Raw genomic sequence first — 13,807 nt, forward strand, 5'->3', positions numbered from 1 at the left:
CTAGGTGAAGTCATATGGCAGAACTTCTCACCTCTCCACGCTCTTTCCACAAACTGTGTCCCATTTGTCACGGACCTCACCCAACAAGTTGTCCAGTTTTTGTGTATCCGCGGACAGTGTGGCCTTGTCTCTCATGGCCTTCCCAGAGCGCACTGTGGTGTCATACACTGGCTGCTTGGAGCCAAGAGACTTCTGGAAATCCTGCAGTACAGTGATTAACAGACAGAGGGCATAAGAGACAAGTCTAAAAGTTTTCAACTTCACAAAGCATTTTAATGCATCTAGGCTGTACCTTATGTTTGGCCAGCTGGACTTTAATCTTGTCAGGCTCATTAGAGATTTCCAGCTCCGAGTCCAGCCTGCTCTCTGCTTCCTCCAACCAGTCTGTCAGTTTCCTCCAGGCCTCATGAAACTAGACGAGAGAGGACTGTCAATTTCAGACACAGAGAAAGGTATGATCAGAGCTACACCGAGTGAGGTAAACCAAAATATACCTGTTTGGCTCTCTTGCGGGCCTCATCCAGGTGCCGTCCTCGGTCTAGTGATCTCTGCACCAGTTTGTCCCAGCGGGCCTGTACACTGAGCAGCAGGTTCTTGATTAGAACCACATCCTGTTTGAGACTGGCAAACCGCAGCTGAGAGCCAGCTTTCTCCAGAGCCAGAACCTGCTCTCTGTGAGTGTTCACCTCATTCACAAACACCTGAAACATACAGGAATAAAGACAAGGACTTCAGTTACATTCTATTAAAACTCTTAACAAAAGCAAAAAATGTGTACTTAAAGCTGCAGTAGGTAACTTTTGTAAAAAAAAATATTTTTTACATATTTGTTAAACCTGTCATTATGTCCTGACAGTAGAATATGATACAGATAATCTGTGAAAAAAATCAAGCTCCTCTGGCTCCTCCCAGTGGTCCTATTGCCATTAGCAGAAATTCATGCGCTCCCAGTAAGAAACAACCAATCAGAGCTGCGGTCTGTAACTTTGTTTGTGTTCAAAATGTAGAAAAATGAACATAATAAGCGAGTACACCATGAATCCATTTTCCAAACCGTGTTTTTAGCTTGTCCTGAATCAGTAGGGTGCACCTATAATAAGTGTTTATATTCGGACTATTTAAGATTGCTTCGGGGGTACCGCGGCGGAGTAACCCAGTACCTTTGTGATTCTTCATAGACATAAACAGAGAGAAGTAGCTCCGGCTACGATGTTCTTCCGCAAGACGCAAGCAGTTCTGTTTATTAACCGCTAGAGCGTCAAAAGTTACCGACTGCAGCTTTAAGCAAGCCACATTTTCTGACCAACCTTGTGCTCATCTATCTGGAATAGGACGGTGTCGAGAATGAGGCTGGGTGACTGAGCCATGTTGAGAGTCTGCTCTGCCTGTGTCAACCAGTTTATGGTGTCCTGCAGGGAGGTCTGGAACCCTGTCGCCAATGAGATGGCTTCCTCCAGTTTACCCTGTGGAAAGAGATGGATACAGAGGCAGAGGCATCTTAAGACTGGAAGACAGAACGAGATACTTCATTCATATGTTCATTAATGATCAAATCTGTTATTTAAACATGAGTGTAAGGTCATAAATCTCACCATTCTGTCATCCATTTTGGCATTGAGACTGGCCCACTTGTTCTGTAGCATGGCCAGGTTCTGTTGGGTCTGGGTGGTACCAGGTCCAGCATCCTCTCCTCCTCTGGCCAGCAGAATGGACTCTCCCTGATCTAGTAGTCGATGGTACTGCTCACTCCTCGGGGTCAACTGAGCCTGGAGCTCCTGTAAACAGGACAGAGCAGGATAAGTTGATCTATATAAAAAGTGTTGCTATTATTAACTATAAACTACTTCATTTGTTTTTGTTAACTGAAAAAAAGCTGAAATATAACTAACAGATGAAGAACGTAATTGAATATTAAAAATGCAGGCAACTAAATGAAATGAACATTTAAGTAAATTAATAAAACAAACAAAAAATGAAAGCTAACTAGACATTAAAAAAATAAGACTTATAAAAATGACGAAAGCACAAAATTTCTAGAACCCCCCCAAAAAATAGAATTCAAAAATCACTAAAATAATCACTGTTGTGACGCTGAACCAAAAAACCAGTCATAAGGGTCAATATTTGGAATTGAGATTTATACATCATCTCTTCATAGATGTATGGTTTGTTTGGATAGGATAATATTTGGCTGAGATACAAGTATTTGTAAATCTGAAAAACTAATCCAAAATTAAGTTTTAATATATTTACAGTAGGAAATAAAAAAAAAAAAATATCATCTTTACTTAATACCCTAATGATTTTTGGCATAAAAGTTTATATAGAATTTTGACCCATAAAATGTATTGTTGGCTATTGATACAAATGTATGTGTCTGTGCTACTTAAGGTTTTGTGGTCCAGGGTCACAAATAATAATATAACACAATTAAGCTTTTTCTAATAGAATGCAAAGGCAACAGATGGTCTTCATTTAATGTCATTTCTTGTCATTTACAAAGAATTCTAAATAAATAAAACAAAGCAAATGCTCCAATAACAATATATTTGAGAGTGGTTGCATATCTAATAAGTGGACTAGAGGTGAACTCCTTTTGCGTACCATGTGTTGCTGCAGCTGCTCTCTGGCGGTCTCAGGCAGGCCACCTGTGGGTTTGGCAGCAGACAGCTGACTCTCTGTGCGTCTGAGCCACTGCAGAAACTCCTCCAACTCTCCATGGAAACCCTCCGCCTGACACAGAAACCATACAAGGGTAAGACAATGAGCTAATTGAGCCGACACCTGTACTACAATATTACAGAGAACCATTCTCACAGCACAGTAACCCTCCAAACTGCATCCATTTTATTGAATCAACTTGAATGTAATCCATTGCAAATGACTCATTTCAGGCTACAACCATATGCAAAAGCACTTGTTTTAATTAGTGCTTTCAATCAGATCTCTCTGTATAAAGATGCAGTAGTAATATCTAGAGAGCACCTGTTGCAGGGCAGCTTCCAAAAGCTTCTGCCTCTCATCAGTCTTCAGCAGAAGGTTCTTCCAGCTGCGGTTCAGCTCATCCAGCTGGTCTCTCAGGTGGTTGATTTCGTCTCCAGGACTGGACTCTAGCAGCTCAGAACCTGCCCTGTTCACCGTCTCCACTGTAGCCCGATGGGACAGCACGTCGTTTCTTAAAACCTAAAAAGACAGCTTGATTACAGCAAACTGCTTTAAAAAGGAAATTAAAAAGCAGAGTACATAAAAATGTCCCAAATATTCCGTACGTGATGCTTAGCCAGCTCAATTTCGATGGCCTTGGGGTCAGAGCTAATGGGTCGCTGGGTGTCCAGTGTGGCGTGAGTGTGACTGAGCCAGGACTGCAGCTCAGAGAGAGCATGCTGGAACTGACCTAGAGCCAACAGTGCACCCTCCAGTTTGTGCTGAGAGAGAGAAAAGAGTCAAATACAATCAACAGTAAAAGCATTTCCTGTCTGCCCTCTTAAATGCAGAAGAATTAAACTTAATTTCATTTGATATTAGCTTGCATACTCCATTTTACAATTCCAATTTTACAATAGCCAATATTCAATAATGATAGCAATATAAAAAATAATGCTAATAGCAATAATAACCCATTAATTCACAGTTCATTAGCCTAATGGAAGGCTGCTTTAATTGAACTCTTATCAGTGTGTGTTTATTTGCATTTTAGTTATATAAATGATCTGTTTTATAAGTAATTCTTTTGTAAATGCAAAAGGAGACTGAGATAATAACTGGTCTGTATTTCCTCACCTGTCTGATTGTGATTTTGTCCACCAGGTTGTCCCACAGGTGGCGTAGCTCAGTGAGAGGCTCCTGGATCATGTCTCGGTCTGTTTGGTCGCTCACTTTTCTGAGCAGCAGCTCTCCTTGGTGGCAAAGCTTCTCCATGTCAATCTGCTGCTGGTAGACTTCTACTTTATATTGCTGTGCCATGTAAAAAGATAAAGGGTCAATCTTTTTCTCCATGTGTGTGTGTTTTTTTTTTTTTTTTTTTTAGATAAGGTCTGCTTCAAACCTTGAGCTCCTCGATCTGTTGTTTAACAGTGCTGAGGTCTGTCCCTACAGCTGGCATGTCACACAATTTGATCACAGCGTTGTCCAAGTAGTCAAACATGCCCTGGGGAGATATAAAGTGATAATTGTGAACACACAGTTGGCTTGACCAATCAGGGCAGATTTTGTGGTACCAATAGGGTGACAGACACCTGAAGAGCATCCTGGTACTGCACAGAGGCAGTCATGGCCTCTTCCAGCCTCTCCATTCTCTCTCTCCACGTGCGGTTCAAGCCTTCCCAGGCTGCATTCATCTAGGAGGAACAAAATCAACAACTTGGAGATAATTTGTTTAAATGTGAGTGAAACTCACTCGGATCATTGTTCTACCCTCTTACCTCATCGATGGTCTTCTTGACCTCGGGTTTCTCAGTCTCTCCGCAGGCAAAGATGAGGTCAGCTCCGAGTGTTTGTACGATCTCCAGTTCTTCCCTCAGCCCATCTGTCTCTGCCTTAATGGCCTGAGTTCGAGACAAAAACATCATGACTACATTCTCTTGTGATCAATCTCTTGATTATGTAGTTTAATCTGCACTGAACCCCATAAAGGAGCGCTTTATTAAAATGAACACGGCTATTCAAAGGCTATTCACAGTATTTCTGCTGTAATAATGACAAAGCTGATTGTTTTTTTAAACTTAACTTTCTTTTTAAACAACTTAATGAGTGATTTTGTGATTTCAGAAGTTACATTTTGGTCCGAGAATTCAATCAATTATCAACAACAGTTCTTATATTATAACAGTACACAAGAAATAACTTTCAGTTTACACACAGATTTTTTTGAACAGATCCCTTTTAATTCTGCTGATGTCCTCCAGTGATTGCACACTTCTGATCTTTACAGAGCTTCTTTAAGACTTCTGATTTATCCTACTACCTAGTCAATTTTGAAAATATGTCATGTTTGCACATCTCCACTGGAAATGGGATTATACCGAAAAAGAAATCATGTCTTGCTAGTGACTCTATTTTTGGACTGACCTCTGCTGCCTCTATTTGTTGTTTTATAAGTGAAGGATCCACCCCTGGGTCCTCCAGATCTTTCACAATGTCCTGAGAGTCACGGAGTGTGCTCAGCAGCGCGCCCATGTCAGCCCAGAATTTTCCGGCGAGATCTAGAACATCCTGAAGCTTTCCTTCTCGCTCCTCTGCCCTCTGCCTGATCTCTTCCCACAGAGAGCGCAGCCGCAAGAGTCGTGAACGCACCGCTGAGGATGGGAACAGATTACAGATTTACCAAAACACATTGGATAAAGCGTTTCATACAACCACAAAGTTTCATTTCAGGTTAAAGATCGTTACCCTGGGCGGCAGGATCGTCGTGTGGGGCGCGACCGATGAGCTCTTCTCCTCGGGCACACAGGGCGCTGAAAGACGGAAGGAGTTTGTCCAGTTCTAGCCCTGTTGCCCTGTGCTCCGCAAGCTGCTCCCGGATCTTCTCCACCTCAGCCGCCACTGGAGGAGGCTGCCGCAAGCGTTGGACCGCACCTTCCAAAGTCTCCAACAGAGGGTCCATCTTATCATGGAACTGATGGAGAGTAAGAAGACAACAATCAGAACAAATACAGCACACAAAAGTAAGTGCAGAAGCACCAGGCATGCAAGGATGTCTGGGATGCATTAAACTGATCAGTGACAGTAAAGACTACAATAATAACTCTACAAAAGATTTCTAAAACTTTCTGTTCATCAAATAATCTTGAAAATGTTTTCTACAAAAATATTAAAGCCGCACAACTATTATCAAGACTGATAATAATAAGAAATGTTTATTGAGCACCAAATCAACGTATTAAAGTGATTTCTGAAGAGTCGCGTTGACACCAAAAACTGGAATAGAAATCTTACCAACCCCAAACTTTGGAACGGTAGTGCAAAAAAGTTAACTTTCAGTTATCACTCTCATAAATGAAGGCAAATCACTCTTTGGTAGTTCATCTAGATAAGAACCTTTGTTAAATACCTTTGTTAATTTACCGTATTTTACGGACTATAAGTCAGAGATGGTCATGTTTTCTCTTGGTTCTTGGTTCTAAATAAATGCGACTTATAGTCCAGTGCTACTTATATATGTTTTTTCCCTCATCATGACGTATTTTTGGACTGGTGCGACTTATAGTCCGAAAAATACGGCAATTTCTTTTACTAACAACAATCTATAGGTCAACTGAAGTAAGTTAAAACTACTTTCAGAATAAAAGTATATAAAACACTGGATTCAAGTATTTCTGAAAATTCGTGATTCTCGATCCGATACAGATGTTATATAAGTGGTCGAATCAGTGGGTGATGATGCTCTTACCTCTACCAGCTGAGGGAGTTGCAGAGAGCAGTGATGATGGAGGGATGGACACACACAGCACATCCACAAACGTGAGTGATGGACCAAACGGACATGGGAGGGAGAGGTGCAACAAGCAGGAATGGGGGAAGGTTAGGGAATACAGGATTTGGAGAGGAGAGGGTGACAGGAAATGAGGTACGGGGGTGGGACAGGTGGAGTCACAGTAAAGTAGAGTTTGAAGGGATGGAGGTGGAGAAATGGAACAATGTGTTAATTCAATAGCATGCAACAGGCCAGCCGGAAGTAATAACACAAACAGTAAGCCAAAATGCACCTGATGTCAGATGTCAGTGATGTTATTAAAAAAAAATGCCTTAGTCCAAAACAATGGGTAAAATAAAGGTGATGTGTGTCATTAAAATAGCTTGAATGTACAAAATGAGTTGATAATGTGCTGTATAATGCTGTGGGCTGTAACAACCTTTAAATAAATCACAATCTGGGCAGCAGTCCAAAATAAGCATGCAAACATTTCGCAGCAAATACCTGAACAGACTGTGACACTGCTTCATCTAGTGTTGTGGCTCGACCTTTGACCTCCTCTTTGATGCCGAGGTAACGTCTCTCTGCTTCATTATAACGTTGTCTTACTGTTGCCCCTTCCTGGGCACTCAGTTCTGCCAGCTGTGGGCCGATCTTTAGCAGTTTATCTATGTGAGGCTTATGCTCAGCAATGGACTCTCTCAGAAGCTAGGAAGGAATGCATATAAAATGTTATGTGATGTCAATACGTTATTACATGAAATAAAAAATGTTTTGTGGGTTTGTGATTTTTGTGGGTCTTAGTTCATGTATAATGGTGCATTCAAGATGTCCTGGGAAGTACATATTCATGAGTTTGGGAACCTCCTGGTTGTATTTTTGCTTTTTTATATTCAATTAGAACTGTAAATTGAATCGTTATATATTCTAATTGCACAAATACATTGGATTTTGTGCATGCAAGAATGATACTTTTATTTTAAATTAAAAACGGCATTCATTTTAACAAATGTACTATTAATACACATGCTGCATTCACTGTATCTAAAATACTTTCTCAGTTACATACCCCAAACTCTGATTTTAGAAAATCCAAAGAAAATCCTCACTTTTAATTTAGACTGTGGTGACTTTCATATGCATTCAACAAATAAATATGATCTTTCTGACATTATTTGAATGCATCAAATAGCCACAAAGGAGTGAAATGGACTCAAGTCCTTTGTCTACATACTGCCCACTCACCCTCATCTGGTCTTGCTGTTGCCTAAGTGCTTCTGTGTCGATGGCAGGAGGGGGTAACTGGGTAATCAGTGTCTCTGTCTCACCCAGCCAGGGTTCAAGTTCCTCATACGTCTCCCAGAAACGTGCTACTAACACCTGAGCCTGCTCTAGAGCTGAGAAGCGCTCAGCATGACTCTGATTCACTGCTTCATAACGAGCACTTAAAGAATCCGTCTTCACCTACAGGAGGAAGCAGAAAGAGGTTTTATCGGGTCAGCCAAATGAATCTTTCGAGACTGAAACAACAAGCTTGCACTGTTGTTTGTCCCAAACATGACTCAACAAATCAAATCTCCACCAGAAAATCACATAAATTCAATTTCCCAGATCTAACATTTTGCAGAGGAATAATTACATGGCTCGTTCTGACCCCCCCCTCCCTCGCTTCTTTATTTTGCTTCTAACCTTCAAAGCCTCTCTTTGTTGTTCGCTGCAGCTCTCCAGGATGTCCTCTCGTGTCTTAAGGAGTTGGTCCACGGTGTCTTTGTGACGGATGATGTCGATGTTAAAGGCTCTCTGCACCTGGAGCTGAGCCACAGTCACATCAGACTCCAGACTCAGAGGCCCCAGAGACGCCAACTTCCTCTCGGTCTCTCCGGCCCAGGTCAGCTCTGCATCGACTGCCTCCTCATACTGAAACAATAACACACACAAATACACTGTCAAAAAAAAAAGGTAGTATGTTGAAAATATTAAAAAATTCAAGGCGGCAATATGGACAGAGGATCCTAAATCAAACTTTGCCTATGTTAAATATTTATAAAATTGATAATATTTTAAAATGTATGTTAAAATTGTAAATGTACTTTATATTTTGGACTGATTTTATTTTTAAATGTATAATTCCCACCATTAACAAACCACTGACTATGACTTTTGCCTCAATAAACTCTTAATTTACTGCTCATTAATAGTTAGTAAGGTAGTTGTTAAGTTTAGGTATAGGGTAGGATTAGGGATGTAGAATATGGTCATTTAGAATATGTGCTTTATAAGTACTGATAAACAGCCAGCATGTTAAATATGCATGCTAATAAGCAATTAGTTAATAGTGAGAAATGGTCCCTATACTAAATTGTTACCTATATGCAATTTATAAGTATTAATTAACAGTCAATATGTTATTAATAGGTGTGCTAATAAACAACTAGTTAATAGTGAGAATTGGTTCCGATACTAAAGTGTTACCATTATTTTTTACATTTATTATAACAATTTATATGTACTTTAAAGTATTACATCATTCTAAAAAGAAAAAAAGACATTGTAAAATAATAATAAACAATTCAATTTGAATTTCCTAAATAAAAATACCAATGCCTGCAAGGTATGGAAATAATAATATTCCATTTCAACGAAGTCAAGTATGTTTTTGGCTGTGTGTTGATCATACATATACATATACATATACATATACATGTGTGTGTACAGTATTTGTTGCAGTACCTGCTGTGACCTTTGGATGGCAGCCTGTACTAACTGCACTCTCTGTGTGATGGTCTCTTCAGCTTGGCGGTAACGCTGATTGGCATCGGCGACCAGGCGGTCCAGGCCGTCTCGTGCACGCCAGGGTACCAGATCCAGTAAAGCACTGCCCACCTCATTCACTGTATCCAGAACTAACCTCTTCTCAGCAGACACGCACTTTAGCTCCTGAGCCAAACATACACACGACATAATACAATGAATTCACAGAATGCATAAATAATGTATTTGGCTTAGCAAAGACAAAAAAAGTAAAAAGTGATTCATGAGTACTTAAAAAAAGATAAAACGGTAGACATCCTCACCCTCTGTCTGTCCTGATAGGCTGGTGTTGTGTCTGACTCAATGTTGCTAAGCTCCGCCTCCACGCTATCCAACCATTGGCTGATGTCATCGTGCGAGCTTGCGAATCGCGTGGCCAACTGAAGGGCCTGTTCCAGAGTACGGAGGGCTTTGCTGCTGCCCGCTGTCATCTCTGCGTAGCGGCTTTTGATGCCATCTAGCTTCTCCTGAATCAACAGGACCTCCTCACCTGTCACAGAGATCAGACATGATCACGGTCAAAGCAGGGATTTGTTGATACACCAATGAACACAGAGAGCGGGATGGAAAAGTACCAGTGGTTTGTTTAAGCAGAGCCTGTCCGTTCTTAACAGCCTGGTCCACTGTCTTCTTCCTGCTGATAATCTCTTCATTAAGAGCCTGTAGGGAGCCAGCAGTAGAAACATTAACACTGGACATAATACAAGGGGACAAGAACAAATAAATAAATAAATAAATACACTGCATTGGTTTATGCTATTCATTTTATTATTTAATCAGAATATCACATCATTCATTTTAATTGAATGACAGACCTAGTATAGCTCTGATCTTACTGAGTGACATATTAATATTCTCTAATCTGATTTATACACTATTGTTGATCCTGGGCAGCTATGACCTTCAGAATCATACCAGTGTGTGTTTGTGTTGCTGCTCTAGTAGCTCCGGCTGATAACTCTGCACTGAGACCTCATCCAGTCTCTGGGCCACCTCAGCTAGCCAGTTAAGGACTTCCACCTCTTCTTCTCCAAATAGCTGTGCATTGGCCAGGGCCTGCTCCAGCATGACCTCTCTTCGACTGCACCAATCGCGCAGCTCCGTGTGCCCGTTGCGCACTGCCGCCACACGTTCGCCCAGCCAATCACGATCAGCCGCACAGCTGAGCGGGTGCAGTGATTGACTGAGAGTCTCAAGATGTTTTACACCATTCTCCCGAGAGGATACCTCCTCTTGGAGAGCCTGGGATTATAGCCCAGAGTCAAGAGGAGACGTGATTGAATGAGTAGAAGGAGAAAAAGAAAAAAAAAAGAAACAATGCAAACATAAACAAACATGACAATGCCGAATAATGACAAATCATAGTTAACTGATGTGAGCAAAAAATTATATGTGAATCAACACGAGATGAGATGAGAAACACAAAATCATGATGAAATTAAACTGCAAAATGGAAAGAACGTGGGCAGGATCACGACCTGAATTTTGCGCCTTCTTAGATAACCGCACTCCTACTAGTCCATTTAAAACCACAGGAGACTGACAATCTGTTCTCTCCTCTGCATCTCTAGTCAGTCTAATGATGCTTGACACTTTGAAAATCGCTTGCTAAAATGACAGATCTTGGTTCGGCAGCAATGATTCTGGCAGCAGACTCCCAGGTGCTGTGTATACTCTACCTTGTGCCTTACAATCTGCTGTGTGATTTTGGAGGTCTGGGTTCCCATTGGCTCAGCGGAGCTCAGGCGTCTCTCTGTGGCGCTCAACCACTCACCGAGCGGCTCCACTGCCTCGTGGAACTGCAGCGCCAACACCTGCAGCTCCTCTAGCTGCCGCTGCCTGAGGACATGACGTGAGGAGGAAATCTGTGTTATATTCTTATGACTACTCGGTTTTTATGGCCTTGTAAAGCAACCAAGTGATTGAGTTCTGAGTAAGAGATTCGATTAAGAGATTTTATGGCTGTGTCTGGGTGTCCATATTGCTCTGATTATGGAGTTTACCTGGCACTGGCCTTTTCCAGCAGATTTTTCCATCTCTCTCCTAGGCTCTTAAGTTGTTTCTGGATTTTGTCTTTATCTTGTGTCTCAGCCGTAGCAGCGATACGCTCTCCTTCTGCCCTGATCATCTCTACCGTCCCACGCCGGTCATCCAGCAACCGTTGCAGCAGCTAGGAATAATATGGAACCTCAGTTAATTTAATTAAAATTATTTTTTTAATCTAGCATGATAAATTATTCTAATTAGTCTGCTACGAAATCAAGACATCACAAAGTTTTTCCAACTAAATTTCCTTTTAAAAAACTGATACCATAAAAATTTGATTCAAATCTAACCTTCTGCTCCTGAATTTGTGCCTTGACCACACGGTACTCAACAGACGGGGGTTTCTGATTGGCTATGAGCTCCTCTGTGTCACTCAGCCAGCTCAAGAGCGGCTCCAGAGCATCTTGGAACTTCCCACAATGCAACAGGGCCTCCTGCAGCTGTGCAATTCTTTCAGCAACCTGTGAATTAAAAAAATGAATAATAATAATAATATTTAATTAATCCTATCAGTCAGCTAAAATAAAAGGCTAAAAGCTTACGCTCTTGTTGAGGGAGTTCCAGCGCAGGTTGGTGGTCTCCAAGTCATGTTCCAGCGCCTGGGTGTCAGTGTGTTTGGCTGCACTCTGGATAAGACCTTGACCCACAGCGTTGACATGTTGCAGTTTGGGCTGAATGCTGTCTATCTGCTCCCTTTCTACAGCCTAGTGAACGAAAGGAAGAGAACAAATGACCTGAGTATATTACTGGACACTTGTTCTGCTACTGGACATGTGATATGATAGAATGTGTCTAAACAGGTCAAGGCTGTACAAACACAACAACATGATAATGGTGGCATGGCCATTTATAAATGGGGAAGCAGTTTTCAGCCCCCACATATTAACTGAAATTAAATACAGTGCCTTGGCAGCAACACTTTACAGCTCTATTTCCCCAACAACCCAACACTACAGCTCTGACAGAACATCCAACACAGTGGTTCACCACATACAGGTTGCCAAACACCCCTGACCAACGCCATGACCAGCAGTTACCAAAGTCAACATAAAATCCATTTTAATCCTGTAATGTGACTGATCTCAAAGAAACAGACTATTAAACAGGAAAGGCACTTTAGTGCAACCAATTGGAATTAGTTGGATCACATGAAGTGGGCATTATATACCAGAATGGATTTGGAAGTCAAAGGGGATTGTACAATTTCACTACTCTCAGCACTAGGATGCACATGCACCATTATTTAAATTATACTCTATACCATTAAAGCACATAGTTATTTTCATGGCTGCTATTAAACCACAACCAATAAAAAAGTATTTAGCATGAATGAAATTCTGAAGTACTACATTCATGTGACCTATGCCCTCAGTCCCATTGGATTTTAAATGTAAATTTAGGCATCCCAACATATAATGTATATTATGAAAAAAATAATTTCATTTCAAGATAAAGAATACAATTTAACAGTGTAACTGAATTAGTTTTTAAAGATTAACTTTGAGCGTTAGATGATAGCAAAGGTAATCATCTATAAAGCTAAGGGGAAGTCCTAAATCCTGTGTTTGAGTGTGTGTTTGTTTGCAGCTGCCTTGTGGCGAGGGGCTTCATTCCTGCTTCAAACAGGATGTCTGTCGGCCTCAAAACAATGAACCACAGCTTCAACCTGCTCCACCCTCTTGTCGACAGTATATGTGACTGTGAGAATGTCCGTGTCTATGCAACGAAGAGTGTTTGGTCCCCTTTTGTCTCTCTATATCCTGTCTAACATTATCCTGAATCCATCATCTAGGCCTCCTCCTCATCCTCAGTGTATATACTTGGAGCCATTTCCCGTTTTTAATCCTGATCATTCATCACATTTGGCACTTTTCAGCCACCAGCACAGAAATAAAGCCATTCATCTGCATCTGTGGCGCAACTCATGTTGCCAAATAAAAGGGAAAGCTGTTAATTTTTCATAGACATTATATATCTATATTACATATGCTAAGACCAACAATTCACAACAGGAAGAGAGAAAATTAAGTTTGTCAGAACTCTGAAATCTAAATAAGGATGCTCATGTCCATATGTAAGTAGCTATAAACATACATACAACAGAAAGGGGTCAGCGCAAACAAGAATCTCTTCTCTCCTTACCCATTCTCTCAGAGAGCATTTGACTCTTGTAATGGAGGCCTCTGGAAAATATCTAGGATGCCTGTCATTCCACTCAAATGCTCTCGACCAATCTGGCCAGCAGGCCGGTCACACATACACACACACACACACACACACACGCAACTGCTTCACACGTATGTCTCCAACACTCTCAGTTTCTTTTGTCACCAAACTTTCAACTCTTTTGTTTCTCACTCAAACCCCCACAGATCACTTTTAGTTACTGGCAGTACTCCATCCTACCGCCAACCCACAACATCACTGCCATTGGAGTCTTTTGTTTCTCTCACTTCAGTTCAAACCACAACTCCATACCGTGTATGCCCAGATTTTAGTAAAGAAAATATTATAATAGCTGGCTAGACTATATCCCCC

General features: G+C 41.2%; 1 protein-coding gene across 25 annotated transcripts in view; it reads right to left on the bottom strand.

Moving 5' to 3' along the window:
• The window catches only part of LOC127979107 (microtubule-actin cross-linking factor 1), a 164,005-nt gene that overhangs the window by 13,878 nt on the left and 136,320 nt on the right, over nt 1-13,807 (bottom strand). For 24 of the 25 annotated variants that reach the window (XM_052584264.1, XM_052584279.1, XM_052584278.1 and 21 more), the window contains 25 exons: nt 11,812-11,973; nt 11,560-11,730; nt 11,227-11,393; nt 10,903-11,062; nt 10,139-10,465; nt 9,799-9,883; nt 9,487-9,713; nt 9,143-9,349; nt 8,102-8,329; nt 7,658-7,876; nt 6,917-7,120; nt 5,389-5,614; nt 5,068-5,294; nt 4,422-4,544; nt 4,236-4,337; nt 4,046-4,147; nt 3,781-3,954; nt 3,270-3,425; nt 2,986-3,183; nt 2,605-2,733; nt 1,593-1,775; nt 1,308-1,463; nt 495-701; nt 293-412; nt 32-201 (listed from right to left, as the gene is read on the bottom strand). In XM_052584264.1, coding sequence (XP_052440224.1) covers nt 32-201; nt 293-412; nt 495-701; nt 1,308-1,463; nt 1,593-1,775; nt 2,605-2,733; nt 2,986-3,183; nt 3,270-3,425; nt 3,781-3,954; nt 4,046-4,147; nt 4,236-4,337; nt 4,422-4,544; nt 5,068-5,294; nt 5,389-5,614; nt 6,917-7,120; nt 7,658-7,876; nt 8,102-8,329; nt 9,143-9,349; nt 9,487-9,713; nt 9,799-9,883; nt 10,139-10,465; nt 10,903-11,062; nt 11,227-11,393; nt 11,560-11,730; nt 11,812-11,973 — 4,430 coding nt within the window. The remainder of the gene's footprint in view (nt 1-31; nt 202-292; nt 413-494; nt 702-1,307; nt 1,464-1,592; nt 1,776-2,604; nt 2,734-2,985; nt 3,184-3,269; nt 3,426-3,780; nt 3,955-4,045; nt 4,148-4,235; nt 4,338-4,421; nt 4,545-5,067; nt 5,295-5,388; nt 5,615-6,916; nt 7,121-7,657; nt 7,877-8,101; nt 8,330-9,142; nt 9,350-9,486; nt 9,714-9,798; nt 9,884-10,138; nt 10,466-10,902; nt 11,063-11,226; nt 11,394-11,559; nt 11,731-11,811; nt 11,974-13,807) is intronic. The other variant, XM_052584263.1, reaches the window with a different exon arrangement.

The sequence above is a fragment of the Carassius gibelio genome, chromosome B19 (assembly GCF_023724105.1).
Source record: "Carassius gibelio isolate Cgi1373 ecotype wild population from Czech Republic chromosome B19, carGib1.2-hapl.c, whole genome shotgun sequence".
Classification (NCBI taxonomy): Eukaryota; Metazoa; Chordata; class Actinopteri; order Cypriniformes; family Cyprinidae; genus Carassius; species Carassius gibelio.